The sequence below is a fragment of the Triturus cristatus genome, chromosome 8 (assembly GCF_964204655.1).
Source record: "Triturus cristatus chromosome 8, aTriCri1.1, whole genome shotgun sequence".
NCBI lineage: Eukaryota > Metazoa > Chordata > Amphibia > Caudata > Salamandridae > Triturus > Triturus cristatus.
Genome location: NC_140591.1, coordinates 222,901,794 through 222,923,971, shown reverse-complemented (window position 1 = coordinate 222,923,971; position 22,178 = coordinate 222,901,794). Strand labels below are relative to the sequence as shown.

At 44.8% G+C, this 22,178-nt stretch overlaps 1 protein-coding gene across 1 annotated transcript in view; it reads left to right on the top strand.

Annotated features, from left to right (window-relative positions):
- Positions 1-22,178, top strand: part of MRE11 (MRE11 double strand break repair nuclease) — a 453,446-nt gene that overhangs the window by 419,717 nt on the left and 11,551 nt on the right. Inside the window, exon 19 of the mRNA XM_085621402.1 lies at positions 8,101-8,185. Coding sequence (XP_085477528.1) covers positions 8,101-8,185 — 85 coding nt within the window. The remainder of the gene's footprint in view (positions 1-8,100; positions 8,186-22,178) is intronic.

Below are 22,178 nucleotides of genomic sequence, written 5' to 3'. Positions count from 1 at the left end.
ATGTGGTGGCGCGTCTGAAACGACTAGAAAAGTTGAGGCGTATTGAACTTTCTAAATGGTGGGAGGCCAAATCATTGCACCGTTACTTGGAAGTAAAAAGGATTCCGAGAGGGCTTCGAATCCTGGTAGCGCCCACATATGAGGATCCTAATCCCAACATGCTGAGGGAGTGGTCTGACAACAGCCAAGAATCCTCGAGCAGAATGCTGGCGATCCTCATTAAATACGCCGAAATAGATCGTGCCAAAATCCTGGAAGAAATCGACCAAATCATGGACATGTTGAGCAAGGAGCTAGAACAAGAGAGTATTGTGAAATTCATGTCGGAAATGAAGGAACGACTGACCAAATTGGAAACATCTATTAAAGAAAGGAAGGCACAAAAGTTTATGCGCAATAAAAATGACTATGATCGAGGTCAAATTTACACGTTTGCAAAAAAGTTTGAGACCATGAGGAATTTACGAATGAATGCCAGTGTGCCATCTAGTCACGTACGTCATTCTGAACAAAGCAGTATTCCAAGCTCTGAAGTCGACACAGATGTGGAGGAAGGGCCAAGTAATCTGGCGGGAACAGCTATTCCATCTGTGGTTGACGAAATTGATTTTTTACGGGAGGAACGGCGTTTCAATCTGCGCCCAAGACCTCCCACAAATGTCAGGTCACAAAGAGCAAGAGGCAGAGGAGGAAGAGGCGGAAAGGCTCAAAATTCTGCAAACGAGAGAGAGAAGCCCAAAGCCAAGGGCAACAAATGAATGATACCAATAGTACAGCAATAGTAAACTTGACGGATATCGTGCTCTCTGAAAAGGAAGAAAACATCTTAAAACTTGGCCTTTCATATTGTCCACAAATTGACATTGATTATGTCAAAACAAGGGTGGACTTATTCAAATTTGTCAGAACGTTAAAACTGAAAAAATACTTTGCAGTCGCCCCGAAAAAACTTACAACATCTGCCGCTGCTTGTGTTCAAATACAACATGAGAACTTGGATGTTGACGACATGAATCTTATGTTGGAACTACAGGATCTTGGCCACTTGGAAGTTTCCAACATTCAATCCAGTGACTCTCTGGATGTACCTAGCACCAGTGATCGAATGTCATTGGTGGCCTCCAAAGAAGGAATTGGCATGAACATTGAGACATCAACAGACTTCAAGCCGGTCTCGAAATTCACGCCCATAACAGCAAGGGATTCAGTGGATGTGTTCAATGAGCTGGTCACCAATGACATCAAAAATTTATGTAAATCATTAAAGGCAAAGAAAAAATCACTTACTCAACAGTCTAAGGAGTATTATAACTTGGTGGACAAATTGAGTAACAATAATGATTGCATTGTGCGCAATGCAGACAAGGGGGGTAATGTGGTTCTATGGGGCAGGCAGCAGTACCTAACAGAGGCATATAAACAGCTCACAAATAGATCAAACTATGTTAAGGTAAAGGAAAATGTCATGGAAGAATGTTACTCTATGTACAATTCCTTATTGGGGGGGTGGAATCAACAAGGCCTAATTAGTAAGGATGAAATGACCTTCCTAAAAATCATATGTCCGACCACTCCAGTTTTATATCTAATTCCAAAAGTCCACAAAGATATGACAAACCCTCCTGGCCGTCCAATCATCTCGGCCATAGGAAGTGCATTTGAACATACTTCCAAATTCATTGATTCGTTCCTGTGTCCTCTTGTTAAACTCCTACCATCATTGATCCTTGACACAGGTGACTTTTTACGTAAGATCTATGACATTCCATGGGAAGATGATTTTTTATTACTTACCATAGATGCCACAACGCTATACACTAGTATCCGCCACAAAGATGGTTTAAATTCTTGTCGTCATTTTTTGGGTAACCGTCCCGCAAGGTTTTGGCACCATACCCAAATGATACTCAAAATGATTTCTATCTGTCTTGAGAATAATTTTTTTCTTTTCAATGGCAAATTGTACCACCAAATATGCGGAACCGCGATGGGCACCTGCTTCGCCCCCAGCTATGCGAATTTGCATATGGGCTGGTGGGAGGAGCAGGTGGTCCAATCGCTTTGGTAGGATGAGTGGCAGAATAATGTAATTCACTGGAGTCGTTACATTGACGACCTTTTTATCATTTGGAAAGGCACCATAAAAGACGCAGAGGAGTTTGTGAACAAACTCCAAACAAATGATTTAAATCTGAAACTGACCAGTGAAATAAGTGCTTGTGAGATCAATTTTTTAGATCTTACTGTATATGTTAGTGATGGTAAATTAGAGACTAAACTCTACCGTAAGGCTACGGATGGAAACACACTGCTACATGCTACCAGTTTTCATCCAGTGAAACTAGTCAGGAGTATCCCCTACGGGGAATGTCTCAGGGCTTTACGTAATTGTAGCAAAGAACAGGATTTTGAAAAAGAACTATCCTGTTTGAAATCTCGTTTTCAAGCCAGAGGGTATTCGGCAACATGTTTGAACCAAGCTGCCTTTAAAGTTAAGCAGAGAACTAGAGAGCAGATACTGTTCAATAAAGATAGTAAGTCAGCTAAACTATCCCAGTCAGAGCCCAATACGTGTAGATTCATCACTACATACAACAACCAACAAAATGATCTAAGAAATATTATCTACAAGCATTGGAATATCATTCGTAATGATCCTGTATTGGGTAAATCCATACAAAGATGACCACAGTTTACTTTTAGAAAAGCCAGATCCCTTCACCAATCTCTAGTCAGCAATATGTTACCCAGTGAGACTAGGGTGAGACCGAACAGTGCATGGTTAACCAGAAAGGATGGTTTTATTAAATGCCTAAAATGTAAAGCATGCAGCTTTGGAAAAAATACAACCAATTTCCCAGTAGGCTTTGATCATAAGTCTGTACAACTAATAAAAGGGAAATTTTCCTGTAAAACAGACTATGCAGTATACGTGCTTCAATGCCCGTGTGGGTTGAAATATGTAGGTTCTACCATCCTCCCTGTCCACAAAAGAGTGTTGCAACATTTGCGAGCCATTAAGAATGGGGACAAATCCTACCCCGTGGCTTGTCATTTTGATCAATACCATACCAGAAGCGCTGCAGGTCTCTCTTATTTTGTTATTGATGCCGTCCCTGTTAGTAGCAGGGGGGGCAATCGTGAGAAAAAACTTCGCAGACTTGAATCTTGTTACATTATAAGACTCAATACTAAGATCCCGGATGGGTTAAATATGGAAGAAGATCTGCATACTCATTTATAGGCTCCTCCCTATCCCCTCCTTTTTTTAAAGGTTTTTTTTAGTTTTGTAGATATTTGGACACTGTTACATTACAGACAATTTGTGTTACACAGGTTTTAAGTATGTCAATTTTTGCATATGCCCACTTGGGCTGTATTTTATTGAATAATGAATTTTGATCATCATAATCTTGTTTGAACGCATTGGGTTTACTTAAACAAAAATGGTCAATTTGCTTTCGGTTTTCAACCGGATAAGGCCATCAATGACCACTTTGGTCGGCAATGTGGTTTAAAATGTTTTACGATGATGATCTTATTTTGGCGTAAATAGTTACAATGTAATCTTGTATTGTGACATAATGACAATTTAAAATGAAATTTATCAAGATAAGCACTAAGCTAAAATGTATTTGGGTATCTTACCTTGATTAACCTGTGCCCCACCATGAAAAACTACAAGTCTGTTGTCCATTTTTATTGGTGTAGTTCTCATGTGACTTAAGCACATTCACGGATAAAAAAGCCACTGTAACTTTATTGTTTTGCTAGTGAACAAGCCTGCAGGACAGGCGAAACGCGTCTAGCATTTTCAGCTGGCATTAAAACTTTGATTTTGCGCACAGACACGGCGTCGATCACTTTTGTTGAAAAAGTTTGGTGGATATATATAGATATATAGATATATATATATATATATATTCACTTAAAAAACCATAGGTTTCACACATGTTATAGTTAGCTGGACATTTCACTCGTAAAAAACCATTGAAATTCCCCCGTTATAGTTAGTTCCGATAACTATAACTCGCACGACCGCAATCCACTGTTGATGACGTCACATATTACATCACACATGACATGGTCAGTGACATCACTCATGACATCATCCTTGTGATAGAGTGGCGGTCGCGCGAGTTATAATTATCTGAACTAACTATAACGGGGGAATTTCAATGGTTTTTTACGAGTGAAATGTCCAGCTAACTATAACATGTGTGAAACCTATGGTTTTTTAAGTGAATTTGCAAGGTTTTTTAAATGCTAATTCCTAACTATAACGTGTGTGAAACCTATGGTTTTTCAAGTGAATTTGTAAGGTTTTTTAAATGCTAATTTATGTATGTATTATTATATTTTTTGTATATTTATTTTACAATAAACTACCTATGTATATAGTTATAGATTGACTGTATCCTGTAATATGGAATGGCTCAGCTCTTTTTTTTTTAATTTGGATAAAGTTGAACAGCATAGTTAATATCTTCTATAAACTTATAAACAGTTTAAAATGTTTTTTTTTTTTAAGTTTTTTTCACGGTGCGTGCACCCCGCGATTTTTTGGAAAAAAAAATAAAATGTTTTTTTCACCCTCCGGGGTCCTTCAGGGACCCCCTGACAAAGGCTAGGGGGTCAGGAACTCTCTACCCTGCCCCCTTTTCACGTTCTCCACCTTTCTTTTTCACTGTCACACACAAAATGGCAGCCGACACTTCCTGATTTCGACCGATTCGAATGTTGACTGACATGTAACCACCAATCAGAATTACGCTTGCGCACGTTATGGTGCGCGCACGGTGCGCGCATATAGATATTTATGTACTTTTAACTGCAGTTTTCTCAGGAACTACTGAACAGATTGACACCATATATGCAAAAGGCACATGCCTAACCTGAGGACTACCTCTTTGCCAAATTTCAAGTAATTTTGTTCAGCCGTTCGGGCTGTACCTTCGACTAAAGGTCCTATGGGAAAATGCATGGGGAAAACGCGTTTTGGGACCCCCCTTTTTTTCTCAGCCCCCGCTTGACAAATCACCCCGAGACTTTCAGGGTAGGAGCTGAGCGGAGCAACCCATTAGTTTTGAAAATTTCGCGAGGATTCGTCAACCGGCGCCAAAGTTATTCAAAATAGAATTTTCAGATTTCCTATGGGAACTCGGTCCTAACTATAACTATCTACTGGCGACCGCCAGTAGATTATATATATATATGTGTGTGTGTGTGTGTGTGTATATATATTATATATGTAGCTGTGTGGGTTAGTGGATGTGTCAGTGGTATATGGGTGAGTAACTGTGTATGTGAAAGGCAGTATAGGTGAGTGATGGGGTATATGAGTGATATATATATCCAATATTTAACCCAATCTTGGTTGCAAAGATCGAAACACACTCACAAGAGCTGTTACAATATATTTTTATTGCCACCACACTAAGACACTGAACAGACATGTTTCGGCACGATCGCCTTTCTCAATGTTGAGAAACACCTTCACTAATGCACCCACTCACACCCCCATAGAAACTTTCATACGCTCACCCCCAAACAACCAGTCACAGACTCATACCAGTACTTACACACCCACTCACTAATTCATTGATCTACACACACATCTACTCACTCACCCATACAGCCACTCATACACCCACTCACTCACTAATACAGCCACTGGCATATCCACTCATACACCAAACAGCCACTCAAACCCTTAGTCAGTCACCCATAGAGCTTCTCGCTCACCCATACAGTTAATCACACAACCACTTGCTCACTCATAGTTACACACCCACTTACCTACTCATGCAGATACTAACACCTACTCACTCACCTATACAGTCACTGAGACAAGCACACATTCACCCATAAAGCCACTCACATTCACTTACCCAGACAGTCACTCATATACCCCATCACTCACCTATACTGCCTTTCACATACCGAATTACTCATACATATACCACTGACTCATCCACTCACACATGCAGCCAAACACACACTCACTCACCCATGCAGCTCCTCACACAACCACTCATTAACCCACACAACCACTTACTCACCCACTCACTCATCCATACAGGCAGTCGCACACCCCCTTACCCATCCACAGAGACACTCAGACACCCATGCAGGTACTCAGACAACCAACCAAACACCCATAAAGCCACTCACGTACCCACTTGCACATTCATACAGCCACCAACTGACAGACTGATACAAACATTCACACCACCAGTCACTCACCCATATATTTACTGAGACACCTAATCACTCACTTATACAGTCAGTCACGCACCCACTGAGTCATCCATACAGGCACTCATACACCCACTGATTCACCAATACACCTTGGTGTATATATATTTAACACTCATAAACATTTTCAAAACACTCACTGTCACTGGATGATGTCAAGTACTGACAAGTAGTAGTAGGAGTTCATCCTGTATTCAGTCTGAGTGTCTCTGTAGCCATGTTTCTGTTAGACAGCAAAAATCCAGATTTAAAGATTGACTGAGTTCTACGATATGTAAGTGATGATCTCCCATTACATACCGAAGTTAGGCTCAGGGAATTCGTGCTTTGGTCCCTGTGAGATAAAATATTGTACAATGGTGCATTAAGATATAAGTTCTCTGCTTTTTTAAATAAGTCAAGTAGCCACTGAAAGAGTATAAAAGGATGAGAATAAGAGTGAAACACTTTGGGGCTTTAGGAAACTCTGTGGTTATCCTTACCCTTCAGCATTTCAATCCCATTTAACTCTGCTTTCAGTTGGACAGCTTGGTGTGTGGCGCAATCGGGCTTGCCTTAGGTTCATTACTAAATAGTTGCTAGTGGCTTAGCACTTTTGGGGTAGACATTGCACAATAATTATGAAAGTCTGCACCCAATATGGCTACCGTAATGAATACAGAAGAATTTCTGCATGGCTCAGAAAAACAGGCTACCACCTGACCAGTCAGCAGAAAGTGTAAGTGTTCAATTTTCCGAGTGATGATTGGGTCAGTGCAATCCGCCTATTATAAAATCCCCCAAATGAATGTATCTGTTCGCAACTACACTGTTCCTCAAGCAATATTAGAGTTCTGGAGACCGTTAAGCAGAATAAATTGACAGTCAAAAGTTTAGGGAAAATGTATTCACTTTCCAGAAATTCATCCAGGTGATGTCCGCCCTTCTACATCTGCACTGGACGCTGGTCCAAGGAGCCACACACTGAACCTTTAACAGCTAAATGTTGTTTATCTTTGACACTTTCGGCCTTGCTGTGGGTACTGTTGAGGGTTACCTTTTAAACCTTTTTGCATTTCTCCATTTGCCTGACCAACCCTCTTTGTTCAAATCAACCATTGCGATGCCGTTTTTGAAAGGTCTAACATGTTTCCGCCTGCGCCTTTTGTAATGCTGCAATAAAACCCTGATTTGGTTCTCGCTTGTTTGATGTGTGCACCTCTTAAAAGGCATGCATAGTTGCATTCTGAGGGTGTTGATTGTTAAAACATCCTACCTTGTTGCAGTCACTTCTGTGCGACCGCCACATACTATGTTCAACCTTGATAGATTAGTGCATCAGGCAATCTTTAACCTGAAGGTGGTGTCGCCCTTCTATGAGGGCAGTCTAATGTAAAGCTTCTGTTTTTGTTAATTGTATCTTACAGTGCATTAGCCAATAGCTCTTGGGAGAAATTTTGTTTAAAAAATGCATAAACAATGGGCAACCGAGAAATGAGGAAAATAACTTGGCCATTCCTGTCAAAAAATAATAATTTGATAGTTGTGAAGCTTAATTGTTATTTTTATTTGTCACTATGTCAACAAATTGGATGTCAGATGAAGTAACTGCTTGCAGAGACACTGAGCCACAATTGTAAATGTTTACCACAGCAACTGCATTGTATAAAGGACCATGATTTATGTTGTTTGTATAGATTATCACTGGCCCCTTCTGAGGTGTTATTGACTGGGCATCCTGGGCATTTGTAAAAGTATGGTCTGTTGAACATCAAAGCTGTTAGCCACATAACAATAGTTAACATTGACTATTGATTCATGACCTTTCAAAGAATATTTCTTTCTCTTTTTTGATAATCTCAGGACTTCAAGCACATCCTCTTCATATGGCAAGCAAGGTACCCAGAGCCAAACATTCAGAGGTGTCATGTTTGAAGATGATAATGAGGTAAAATATTGATTTTATTTGTAAGGCTCAAGCCTCATTTGTCTCCTGAGACTTGAGCCGTCAGGTAGTGTTTGCGCTCCTTACTATTACTGAAATTTGAATTACCTATGCGCGCTTGCTTTGCTCTGATCAGTTGTGTTTAGTTAGTTCTAACTTGCGGTGCTTTTAAAAACGTCACATTCTTCCTACCTTTGCCAGTTGTTCAGGGTGCTTGGGCCAGGCGGTGAAACCGGATCGGCACCCCAGCCTCAGTAACGGAAGCCGGGGGGGACGCCATCTTGGGAGAACTCTGTGCCCGCACCAGTCTTTTCTTTCCTGGCAGCACTTAAGCTGATGCTAACACGGGCGCGCAGCGGAAGCGCGCCGCTGGCGCGCCGAAGGCAAGCCCGTCTGCGCCCGTCCGCACCTGGACGTCGCCAGACGCCAAGCATGCTGCCAGTTCCACTTCCGTGACGCTCAGCTACACCAGGGAATCGCTGATATCTATAGGCCAATGTATATACCCCTGCAATCCACATCCTAGATTAGCGACAGAGGGGCCCTTCTGTTGCTATAGGTGTAGGTATAATTCTTACTCTGCACCGCCCCCTTCACCCTCCAACGCGATCAAGACCCCCTTTAAAATTCTATATTTGAATGTGCGCTCTCTCGTTAAGCACTATAACGAGGTCTATGATCTCATTGAGCACGAGTCCCCGGATGTGTTTTTTGTCACCGAAACTTGGCTCAATGAGGACACAGTAATCGAACCTGGCCTCGCACTTCCCTTGGGTTTACCATTCAAACCATTAATAGAGAAACCAGAGGTGGGGGTTTGGCGGTGATTTTTAAATCCCCCCTGCACTGTACCTTTGTCAGGGAGGACGTGGTAGGGTGCAAGTGCGCCTGCTTTACCTTCTCACTCAACGCTAATTTTTCCTTCTCGGGCCTCTTGGTCTATCGCCCGCCTGGCCCCTCAGCAGAATTCAAAGTAGCGATTATGGAAGCTGTTCACGCATTGGCTTTGATAACAGCTAATTTTAGCTTAATTGGCGACCTAAACATTCACTTTGATCTTTCGTCAGACTCGGAAGTCAGTACCTTGATTGCAGATCTTGAAGCCTGCCAACTAAGACAACTGGTACTGGGACCCACTCACATGGCTGGACACTTACTGGACCCAGTTTTTTCCAACATCCCCTCCCTCCAGGTTCAACCTCCCAGCCCAGTTTGTTGGTCCGACCACTACCTCATAGCCATCTCCCTCCCCCAGGTGGGGGCCACGCCGAGAGCTCCCTCCAGGGCCACTCTCAAACGCCGTTGGCACAAACTTAGGCTGGATGATTTGTTGGCCCTTCTGGCTTCCCGTCCCCCATCCTTGATGCCAACCCAGAACAAGCCTATAATACTATTTGTGAGTGGATTTATGCGGCATTAGACTCTCTTATTCCCGCCAAATGGTCTAAGGGCCGCGATTCTGGCTTTAACCCTTGGTACACGGATTCCCTTGCGGCCATGCGGACTGTCTGCAAACAGCGCGAACGAGCATGGAGGAAGAATTACTGCCCTTCAGATAAAAAACAGTACCTGGATGCTATCATACCACAAAGCCGTACAGTCAGCGCGAGCTGCCTTTATCACCAACAAGATAGCATCTAGCAACAATCCTACGAAATGCATTTTTAAGATTCTCAGTGATCTTAAAAAGAGGAAGGATCCGCCTACCTCTTTCATCACTTCTGGAAAACACTGTGAGGATCTGGCCACCTACTTTGTTCAAAAAGTAGAAACCATCTATAAAACCTTCCCCAACTGCTCTAGGGTTTTAGAGAGCCCTTTAATTCCTATATCTAATGCAACACTAGAGGCTATTCCTTCCATCTCTCAGGAGGGGTTTCTTGCTTTGAGTACCAAAGTTAAATCAGGCTCTCCTCTTGACCCCATGAGACCGGCTCATTTTAGGGACTGCTTATCTGTACTTCTTACACCTCTACTACTGACCATTAACTCCTCCTTCAGCAAGGCAATGGTCCCCATGTCCTGGAAGCAAGCCAAGGTGCTTCCATTGCTAAAGAAACCGCTACTGGACCCCACTAAGCCTGAAAACTTTCGACCGATCTCTCTCTTGCCCTGGGTTGCTAAAGTGGCGGAGGCCCATGTCAATAAAGTTCTTTCTGACTTTTTAAATAACAATAAGATCTTAGACCGGTCTCAGAATGGCTTCCGTGCCGGCCACAGTACCGAAACAGCACTCCTAGCGGTAAGTGAGCATTTGCGTTCCATCCTAGATGAAGGTCAAACAGCGGCACTCATATTGCTTGATTTGAGTGCCGCATTTGACACGGTCTCCCATCGGATCTTACTGCGACGGCTCGAGGAAGATGGACTAAAAGATCTTGCTCTGGAATGGTTCCGCTCTTTCTTGTCAGATAGATCATTCCAGGTTTATGCCCCCCCTTTCGCTTCTTCCATGCAGCCCATTGAGCAGGGGGTCCCCCAGGGCTCGGCCTTAAGTCCGGCTCTGTTTAACCTTTATGTTCAGCCCCTGGCAGCAGTCGCTCGCGACCATGGCTCACCTTGGTCTCTTATGCGGACGACACCCAGATGGTGGTGGCTCTCTCGGATGATCAAGCTAACGGTGCCACCCAGTTTCGGAAGGGCCTCGAGGCGGTTGCTGGCTGGCTGACGGAGAACTGTCTTCAGCTCAACGCCAGTAAATCCGAGGTGTTACTGGTGGGGAAGGATAAGGGGCTTTGGAACACTCAGTGGTGGCCTCCTTCTTTGGGCCCTGCCCCTACCCCTATGCAGGTGGTAAAGAACCTTAGGCTTTGGCTTGATTCTACCCTGGGTTTCCAAGATCACACCCAAAAAATCGCAGGGACCTGTTTTGGTCTTTTACGTGGTTTAAGGCCTATTTTAGGGTTCTTTAACTCGACTATACGTCAACTTATAGTCCAGGCTACCATTCTAGCTAGACTTGATTATGCGAACTCTTTGCTGCTAGGCGTCAATTAAGCGGAATTGAACCGTCTGCAGCGCGTCCAGAATACAGCTGCCCGAGTCTTACTTGGACTCTCAAGAACGTGCTCTGGAACGGATGCTGTCCGCCGCCTCCATTGGCTCCCTATCTCAAAAAGGGTCGAATTTAAAACCTTATGCCTCACCTTTAAAATTTTAAAGTTTTCTACACCTGAGATCCTGTCGGGCCTGATTACTCCTTACGTACCTGCCCGCATACTGCGATCATCCGAATTGATCTTGGCTTCTGTCCCCCGAGTCAAGCGAACTAGAGCTGGGGGCAGGTCCTTCCGTCTTCTTGCCGCTAAGCTGTGGAACTCTCTCCCCTTGAAGATCCGCAGCTTAGATTCTTTGATTTCCTTCCGAAAGGCTATCAAGACCTTTCTCTTTCCCACTTGGAAACTGCTGTCAGCGCCGGGACGCCCCTTCGCCGGGGCAGCTGTGCACTCTATAAATGGTTTAACATTAACATATATTATGGCACCATAGTAAATAAATAAATTATTAATAACCCCAAAATCTACATTAGGTAAATCATGCTTTCCAAGCTGAAACTAAGTCAGCGTCCATGATTTTGGACCTGAGCAACTGCCAGCTTGTTGCATCCTGATTGGCTGCTGGCCAGTGAATGTTGCACTGAGAGTGTGGGCTCCCTGTAATACTCACCAATAAATAGATATTCAGTTCAGGTGTGAGAAAGACTTTGCCCCAATTCTGCACTATAAGGGCTACTGTGAGTCGGGTTATGGGAATTTCAGAGCTGCAGGCTGTGGCACCTGCATACAATGGAACCGCCACCGGATTTCCTCTTCTTCCACGCAGTTATCCTGCAATGCTGCTCGTAATTAAAGGACAATGGGAAATTGGGGGTGTTTGTGGAGATATGGTCTGATGGGCACCAATGTAGAAACTCTCCTGGCGCTCTGCCATATATGACATCCTCTGATCTAAGGCCATACTTCTGACCATACCCTTCACCCCTTTTTTTCCTGCATTGTTACTGGTGCTATCTCCTGTCGCCAATATAAATGAATGTCTTTTGAGGTGGAAGTCTTGGAAGCATTGAGTTCACAGTAGCAATCTTTGCTCAGAGAGAGGGCACTCTTATGTATTGACTTAGAAGTGAAGTTAAGCTCTTGACAATGCTTTTGGATCCTGTAATCTGGCTTCGGGTCCTAGGAGTGCCCTCTCCGTCACCTCTAGTGTCAAAATATTGTATCCTGACAGACCAAACTCTACATTCCCTGTTGCAGTCTTTGTGAGTCTGTTAGAACAGAAAGGATATCACAGACAATTTATTTACAAAGGAGGCAGTCCATTAATTGTTGGTGGTATTGCAGTCCCAGGTCTTCAAGGGTTATGGTACTTTGCAATGTCTAGCACATGTGGAGTGCATCTGGATTAGAAGATTTCTTGCAGCTGACACAGAAAATAGACAAGACTCCAAAGCACAGTGAACAAACTGTTAACTTTTATGCAAGAAAAGTGATGGGGGAGCTGCAGAGGAAGGGCAAATCATTTGAGAGAAGAAAGGCCAATGTGGAGCCAACCTGGGAACACCGGCAGCGGTGAGCTGTGACTGGAAGTCAGATCGCAGTGCACAAGGGAAGGGTGATAGGCAATAGAGTGCAGGGGCGGTGGGTGAGATTTGACAGTGGTGGGGCGCAAACGAATTAGCATACAGCACCGTAGCGAGCGAGCGTAGCGAGCGAGCCCGAACCCCAAAAGGGGGGCTTGGGGGGGTTACCCACCCCAAGAAAATTTTGAAAAAAAACAAGAAAAATCGTGCATTTCCAAGCAAATTTGAGAAAGCAGGAAAGTTAATAAAGCAATTGTGAACGTGCAGTTATTACATTAATAGATGGCATAACATAGGTAGCTGCTTATTCAGTATTACCACAGAGCTTCATACATTCTGTCCTATTATGCTCAGGTGCTGAATTCCCTTTCCCTCCCTTTCCCTCGCTCGCTCCTCTTTTCGGTCTCCTTCAGTTCCCTTTCATCTCGCTGGGCCCCTGTAGGTCACTCTCAGTTCCTCTCGCTCACTCTTTTATCCTTTCCATCACTCAGATCTTGGCATTCTTATTTTTGTTTGCCTTCCCCGTAGGTGTTACCCGTCATTTCCAGTTCTTGTCTTTTACATTCAGCTCGCAACCTTTCCTTTTAGCCCCTTTCTCACTCTCACCCTCAGTAACTTGTCGGCTTACCCAGATGCCACTCTTGCTCCCCGCCTCCCCACTTTCAGTCCTTGCCTCTATCGGCAGCTACCCTTCACTTTCATCTCTTGCCCCTCACTCTCAGCTCTGTCACTCTCTCCAACTCTTATCTCCCACTTATCCCTCACTCTCACGGTTGTCACTCCTACTCGTGCCCCTCATTCTCTGCCCTGTCACTCTCTTCCGTCTCTTGCCCCTCACACTCAGCTCTGTCACTCTTCTAACTCTTATCACTCACTCAAGCCTCACTCTCATCGTTGTCACTCTCTCCAACTCTTGCCCCTCATTCTCGGCTTCTGTGTTACTCACTGCCAGCTCTTGCCCCTCACTCTCAGCGCTGTCACTCTCTCTTCCGTCTCTCGCCCCCCTCTCTGCTCTGTCACTCTCTTCCAACTCCATCACTCTCTTGACTTCTATGACCCTCACTCTCAGCTCATGTCCCTCAATCTCAGCTCACGTCCTCGCTCTAGGCTCATGTCCATCACTCTCAGCTCACGGCCCTCACTCTCAGCTCACATCCGTCAGTTTCTGCTCACGTCCCTCACTCAGCTCACGGCCCTCACTCTCAGCTTACATCCTTCAGTTTCGGCTCACGTCCCTCACTCTCAGCCCACGTCCTTCAGTTCCGGCTCACGTCCCTCACTCTCAGCCCACGTCCTTCAGTTCCGGCTCACGTTTCTCACTCTCAGCTCACGTCCTTGTAAAACCCTCAATTAGCATACCAATGGTGGCATTACCCGAAATGACACCTACTTGCTTGTTGGAGCAATCATACAGCTTTTGGAGAATGTGTAAATTACACCCCACCAAAGGCGAAACAAGCTGCCAAGAAAAGAAAATGATCCGCAACCTTCAGAATGCGTCACAGGGCTTGGGAATGTAAGCAGAATGACCGGGGTTAGTGATTAACAACATCACACCACTTTGATAGGCTTGCGGGTGATTCGTGTCAATGAGATCAGTGTTGGCTCTGTTTTCAAAAGTCAATCTTTTATTCCTGGTAATATCATCTGGTCTAGATGGCCGGACTGATTCAAATTCCTGAGAAGTCATTTTGGGCCTAGAATCCCATGGTGTAATTTCGGGTAATGCCACCATTGGTATGCTAATTGAGGGTTTTACAACCTGGAAATCCCACCTCTTTTAGTTAGAGAATATTTACAAGTATTGATAAACAGAAGGCGGGTACCCTCTTCAGAGCATCGGGGTGACAACAGCTCCTTGTTCTTCGATGAATAAAATTAGCGGGGATGGGAACGGGGCAAGTTAATGAATTGCAATGATATTTTGTTTTTGAAATCAATAAAGTAAACCTAAAAAAAATGTTTTTGGAGCCACACCTCACCTGTAAAAAATAGTTAACTTTTCGGAAAAAAATGAAAAAAACAGCACAATTTATTTACTTGATGAAAAAAATAGGAGAAAGAAAATTAGCTGGGAATTAGCAATTATGTGTTGAAGTGCCAGGAAACCCTAGGTTTTTTGCGCTGGCGAACTGATGCCAAGTGTTGGGCTCTCACATTGAGGTGGCTGGTACACCCGGATCGGGCGTTCACCTCTGGTTTTTGAGTCTGCTCCAGGGTGCTGTTGGACCCGAGGGGTATATCCGGGAGGGACCTGGAGGAAACTCAGGATGGGAAACAGGTTAGTAGCTAACCCTTGGGGTCAAGCACACGAGTCAGTCCACTCACTTCATTTGTGTATCTGATCCAAAGCACTCTTACACTAGAGAAATGTAGTTAAACAAGCTCTAGCCCTAATTGATCAAGGGGTAGTAAAGAAAACATCATTAGCCACAGAGTTCTATTCCATGGTCAAGCCTAGGTTTCTTCTGTGTATTTATTTCAGCAGAAGGCCTCTCGTAGGAAATACATGTATGCACAGGGATAGGAATTCAACCCTTCACTCGTAATGAGGGCCTTAGACTTTCCCTCAAATACAGGGTCCTACTTGCATCTGTTTCCTACCGGAAACAGGGCGGTCCTCGGAATTGGGGGCCACAGAGTATGCTAAAAGTGGGGCATTCTTCGAGGGAAATTAAAGAACAGGCAAAAGAGAACAGCAGCTTAAAAATGCTGTGGGTTTTTAGCTCCAAATTGTATTGTCTCAAAAAGCAGATTTGCGCTTATCCCATTTTTGTGAATTTGGATAATCACATTAAATGTTTCATTGTGCTTCACATCACTGCTACATGACCACATGATTCTCATTGACGTCTTCCCCAAAATCTGCAAGTGGCAGAACCAGTGGAAGCAGCGTGTTCTCATGTTGTGACCAGTGAAGGAAATTCAAAGTTTTGAGGACCCTGACACCATGACCACTGCACATACGGCTGGCTCAGCACTGCAATCTCTTTGTCAAAATACTATAAACTTCACAGATGGCTTCGTAATTTTTTAGACATTTTGCACAGCAGCACAAGGTGCTTTGTAACATGCCTTGACGCGGCCAGCACTGACCACGTCATAGCGCTTTGTATTCTCTTTATTTTAGGCCATGTTGCACAGCACCCTGCGCTGCTGTACAACAGGTCTAAAAAACAATAACAAAGCCACTCGATCTTGCATAGGCAACACCTATTGGCTTTGCCAAGGTTTGTCTTTCTTTAACTTTTAGTCATGCTGCACAGCATTTCGCCGATGTACATTGGCCTATACATAGACAAAAGGCACTGGCAAAGCCAATTGGCCCCTGGGGCGAGACATATTGTCTTTGCTAATGCTTGTCTTACATTGAGATAGTTGTTCTCACACAAGTTGATGAAGATTTGTAAAACAAAAAACAAACAAAAAATCTGTGAAAGGATACTTATCCTAGCATCACGGAGGCGGTGAACTCCATACAGATATAGGAACTCTTGGTGCGGGGCTCCTAAGAAGGGGGGCTGGACCTCATCTAAACCACTAGTGTGACGTCAGAGTCAGACCCCCCTGCACTTAACTTCTAAGATGCCACTGGTAGTTGTAGGCTGTTGTAGTATGTCCGCTGCTGTTGTATGTGGAATAGATCAGCGGTCGATATAAATATGTGAATCGCTGCCGGCAACAGTTCTGATGTTATGCATGCAGCATATGCCCTGAATTACCAACATATGACTTCTTACCCAGTTTCCTCACGTTTGCAGGAAGTGGTTCCATGAGGGGCACTGTTTCTGTAAGAGATTAGTGTTCGTATTTCATCATTGTGTTAGGCGCTTTGGTCCTGCACCGCCCCTTGCTCATGCTGCTTAAGGAGCATTGTAGAGCAGCAAACAGTTTTTAATGTATTCTCCACATTATGGAATTGGGTACCATTTGTGCCTGCTTATCTAGGAATCTAGTTACATATCCATTACATCGTGGACGACGGATATTTTCCACTCATATATTGGAGCAATTTCGGCGCGAGTCATTTCGAATCACGCAAAATAAAATGGCGTTTGCTCTCGTGTCAAAGTCCCTGTATGTTTTTGTTCATCACACGTTTAATCAGGTTATCACCGACACTACAGAAGCTGACATTTGTTGTAAGACTGACTACTAATTCAATTAATAGAATAACTTACCAGGCGCATCTCCTCCGGTCCCGCGTCGCCTCACGTCCGCTCTGCAATGTGGTGGTGGAGGTAACTTCTCCCCGCTCTTTTCGTTTGCCAATTAGGAGACTGGGGGGCCGGGCAGCTCAACTCGGTCCTGACATTTGATAGGGCATGGGGCGACTTTGCGCAAAACGCATCACCGCCCGAGCAGGACCCTATCTTTAAGCTCCTACACTACACAGGGCATGCGCAGCAAACCTAATGGTTTGTGAATGTGAGTGAGGGGCAATGCTCCTCACTCACATGCGCAGACCATCTTCGGAACTCCTGCTGTCTCTGCCTGCGTGCGCTGGCTGTGCGTGACATGCGCACTATCACCAATGAAGCGCACAGGCAAGCCCGGAAATGGGAAATGTAAACAAAACATTTATTTTAATTACGGCAGCCGCGGGTCCAGGGCTGGTGGGGCTACGCCCCTACGCCCGCACCGCGGCTGATAGAGTGTGAGGTTTTTTCAGGATAGTGCATGATGTACTTTACATAAGCTGTACCCATGACTACCACTGGCAACCAGTACAGGTAGCTCAATCGGAGGGATGTGGAATCAACCTTTAGTGCTCCCCAGATGAGACGGGCAGCAGCATACCAAAGAGTCTGATGTCCCTCCAGAAGATGCATGGGAGTGTCAAAATGTGCTCTTTATTATTATTATTATTAGGAGCTTATAAAGCGCACTTATACCTGAGGGTATCCTGGCGCTGACAAACTGAGCATCCCTGGAGAGCGAGTGTCTAATCCCTAAACAGCCAGGTCTTCAATCTCCTCCTAAAAGAGAGAAGTTCCTCCGTTTTCCTAATGTGTGCTGGCAGACAGTTCCATGCGGTGGCTGCACCGAAGGAGAACAGCTTTCCTCCCCAGCTGGCCTTTTTAATCCTGGGCACCACCACTAGATTGCCCTCCATGGAGCGCAATGCCTTCCCCGGCACATACCGCTTGAAACAATCCCTCAAAAACTCTGGGCCAGTGCCTTTCAGTGCCCTGAAAACCGTACACAAGACCTTAAATTGAGAGCGTCTGTGAATCGGGAGCCAATAAAGTTTCCTCATTCCTTCACGGACTGAGGCATGCTTAGGCATGCCGAACAACAGTCTCGCTGCCGTGTTTTGCACCATCTGCAGTCTGTACAGGTGTTTCTTTTTCAAATTAAGGCACAAACTATTGCAGTAGTCAAGACGTGACAGGATGAGAGCTGAAACTGCTTGCCGGAAGACATCCGTGGGAAGCAATGCCTTTACTTTCCTCAGTATCCTGAGGATATGAAAGCAGGACGAAACCACTCCACTGACCTGTCCTCCAAAGTCCAGATTCTGGTCCATAATCACACCCAGATTCTTAGCTTTGGGTGTGGGCACTGGAGGCTTCCCCAAAGCGTCAGGCCACATAGCTGGAGTTCAGATATTAGGATTATTTCCGAATATCATCACCTCGGTCTTTCCAGCATTCAGTTTCAGGCAATTAGCGGCCATCCAACTTGCGATGCCTTTAAGACAATCGTGACACCTTGCTGACAAATCCACCTGGGACCCTCTTTGTACTGATAACACGATCTGCGTGTCATCTGCGTACGAGGTGAGTTGGAGGCCATACGATCTAATCAAGGCTCTCAGAGGGCTCACATAAATGTTAAAAAGAGTGGGGCTCAGGGATGACCCTTGCGGAACCCCACAGGGGAGGGCAAAAAGTTTAGATCCCTCTGCTCCCAATTCCACTGTCTGGGTTCTGTCGGCCAGAAAAGACTTCAAGAGGTTCCAGGCGGTACCTTCCACCCCAGCCAAAGCCAATCGGTCCATCATAACTCCATGATGGACCGTGTCAAAGGCCGCCGACAGATCTAACAGGATCAGGACCGCCTCACCCCCCTGATCCACCGCCACTCTGATCTCCTCCGTCGCCTTAATCAGGGCCAGTTCCGTGCTGTGCCCAGCACGAAACCCAAACTGTGTGGGATCAAGGGCCTAGGATCTCTCCCAGAAAGAGGTAAGTTGCCTGTTTTTGGCCTTCTCTAATAGTTTTGCTGGCAGTGGGAGCTGCGAGATAGGTCTATAACTATTAGGGTCACTCTTATCCAGAGTGTTTTTTTTATTAAAGGTAAGATGGAAGCAACCTTCCACCTCCAAGGATAGATACCCGACTCTTTAATAGAGTTGAACAGTGGGGTAAGCGTGGCGGCAATAACTTCTGGACAGCTTTGAAGAACCGCCACCGGACATGGGTCACTGGGGGCTCCTGAGCGAGCTGCCACCAAGAGATCCTTGACCTCCTCCGATTGTATCGGGCTAAAGCCCCTTAATCTATCCTGCGGCTCAGCTGACCCGACCATCCTACTCCGAACAGCCTCTCCGGCATCATTATAGACTTCGGAAAAGGAGGAGAAAATCCCTGCCACTTTATTCTGAATAAAAATGGCCACAGTCTCACAAAGAACAGAGCTAGTCGATGAAATTGGTTCAACTGGGATCGTGAGCTTAGTTCTAGTTTTGAACAGTTCTCTGGAGGATGAGCTCGCCCTCTCTATTTGCTCTGTAAAATATATATTTTCTGCCTCCTGTATTAGGTTTTTATAAATAGAGAGGCTATTTTTATATCTTTGTTTGTTAGTTGGACAGTAGCCATTCCGCCACATTCTCTCCAGTTTCTTACAGTCCGATTTCATGGTCTGTAGAGAATCTGAGAACCACGGGGCCGAGGGTGAGGCCCTTCTGGCCGTAAAAGATTTACCAGGTGCAAATTTATCGCAGGCCCTCTCGATCCATTTGGAATACAAGTCTGCAGCTTTGTTTACATCCAGTGGGGTACCAGGGGCATTGGCCTTTAGGTAGTTACCCATAATTGCCCCATCTATCTTTTTCCATCTAGCTCTGTTCCTCTAGTTGCAGCTCACAACATGAGTGGTCAACTGTGGCTTGCACCTCACAATAGCCAGGCAGGGGAGACTGTGACCGTGGACTCGAAGAATATAAAAGCATGCAATAGCCACCATATTCAAGAGGGAAATGAAGGGCCAATTGAACTAAATCCTGAATCCTATGAGCTACATCTGATTAACTGTGACTTGTCCATTGCCAGCATTGGGGGTCAGAAGGCGGTTCCAGTGGTTAACACTTCATGCTACAACTATAATCTCTGCCCCCATTGTCATCTTAAACCAGTGGAGACCCACTCAATCCTGAACACCGAAGAGAATTTTACTTGCTGTGCCAATGCTGATGTAATGTTTATATGCTAAAGGGTCTTTTCTAAAAGGACAAGAAGGGGCTGGAAGCAGTACGATAAATGAACAGTGTGTAATGCTCAGTGGTGGCCCAATGGCCTCCAACATCTTGCCACAACTTCAGAGCTGGACTCCCTCCCCCAGCTTCAGATGGGGGATGCTGTGAGGCTTGAAATTCCTAGAATTCAAAATGTGTCAACATTTTATGTACAGTTGTTGTAAGAAGCACAATGCTCTGTTGTACAGAATCTACCACAATCATTGGGTTATAACAGGTCTTTCACTGTACATACTTTATGATTTAGCAAATTGCCAGTGACCTTTGAAATGTTTTAAGAGTAATTTTGTGCATAGTGTAAGTTTTAGTGCATTTTAAGCTCAAGTAAATCGACCAACTGCATTCCTCAGACACATCTAGAAGAAGAACCCCTCGGCGCATTTATTGGCAGAACTGTCTATTTTTACCACAGTGACTTTCCACAGCATCACATTGCTGTATAACTAGATTTATCCTTTTCTAGTGGATTCTTCTACCTGCAGATTCCTCCTTTTGAATATCTCCAGACCCTGACTGGATCTGGAAAAACTGCAATAGCTCTCCTGCACCATCTGGCATCGGATGCCACTGTAGATATGATACACCACTGATACCATATAGCTCACCTGGGTTCCGTTTTACCCATGCTTTCCAACACATATCTCAAGCAGTTCTCTGTTGAAATTTTTCTACATAAGTTAGCTTTTTGCAATGTTGGGCAGGATGTCTCTATCTAAAAGTAGAGGTTAAAATCCTGTAATTTCTGTCATGGGCAAATGTCCATTTGTTACCCTTATGAGATCTGTTTGTGGTGATGGGGCCTGAGCATGAATCATAGTGGTATGGCCAATGTGGCTCATGCACTCAAAGGCCACACAGAAGCAGGAGACAAAGCTCAGTTTGTTCGAGGTTGTGGCGCATCTTTCTCAAAGACATCAGAGGAAGCACATGAAGCATCACAGAAGAGATGATTCCACACCCAGACATCGATCGTATTTCTGATTAGGTCCTCGCAACTCTCACCAGCTTGTGTAACTGAGTCTTCCTCTGAGCCAGCGTTGGTCAATTTCACCCCAGCTTTAGATCCAACTTCTGCCGTGGCACAGATGCTGGCGCCTACTCCGGTGCCAATTCTCCCTAATATGTACCCAGGTTTTCCAGCTGCAATCCGCTGCAGGTCATGGTATTTACCTTAGCTATGTTGGCGCTCTTTCATAGCACTCAAATTCCCTTGGATGTACCTTTGATACCATGTACCCTGAGGGCCATCTGACTGGAATATTGCCAGCAAGCTCCGCCCCCTTGCCAGCCAACTTAAGACGTCCTCCTCATGCCACCTTACTAGCACTTGCTTGAATCCTACCGACACCCAGCCCTCTGCCTCTAGCCCCTCCACTGGTACACTGGTACTGCCTACTGCACTAGTATTGGCTTCAGAGCACATACCAAATATATAAGGACATTCTTATGCACTCAAGGACGCAAGCACAGAGATTGACGGAGGAGGCCCAGTATAGAGAAGAGCCCCAGCTCAGGTCCTTGCTTAGGGATGAAAATTTACAGCAAATGGATAGCATTTTTGGAATTTACTTGTATCATATACAAATGCGACTCATCAGTTATCATAATGATGGCTATAGTAGCGAGGCAGCCAACTTGCTGCCCCACCAGCCCAGACGAAGCAGACTACTTGTCCTCTAAAATGTAATTAGCCTAGATACCTTTCCGGAGGTAGAATTTGAGTGACCTTCAGAACTACCATTTGCAGAAGTGGCTTCATTTACCACAGTCCTTCAGGAAGACAGACAGGTTCTAGAATTGCCTTTTTCTATGGAGGTAAACAAGGCTGCCTGACAGATCTCCTCCATCCTACTTCTCCATTGGTACAGCCCTTGCCCCATTCAACAATGCTTTGATAGCGCCTATTAAAGCAGTATAGACCAAACCATCTTCCA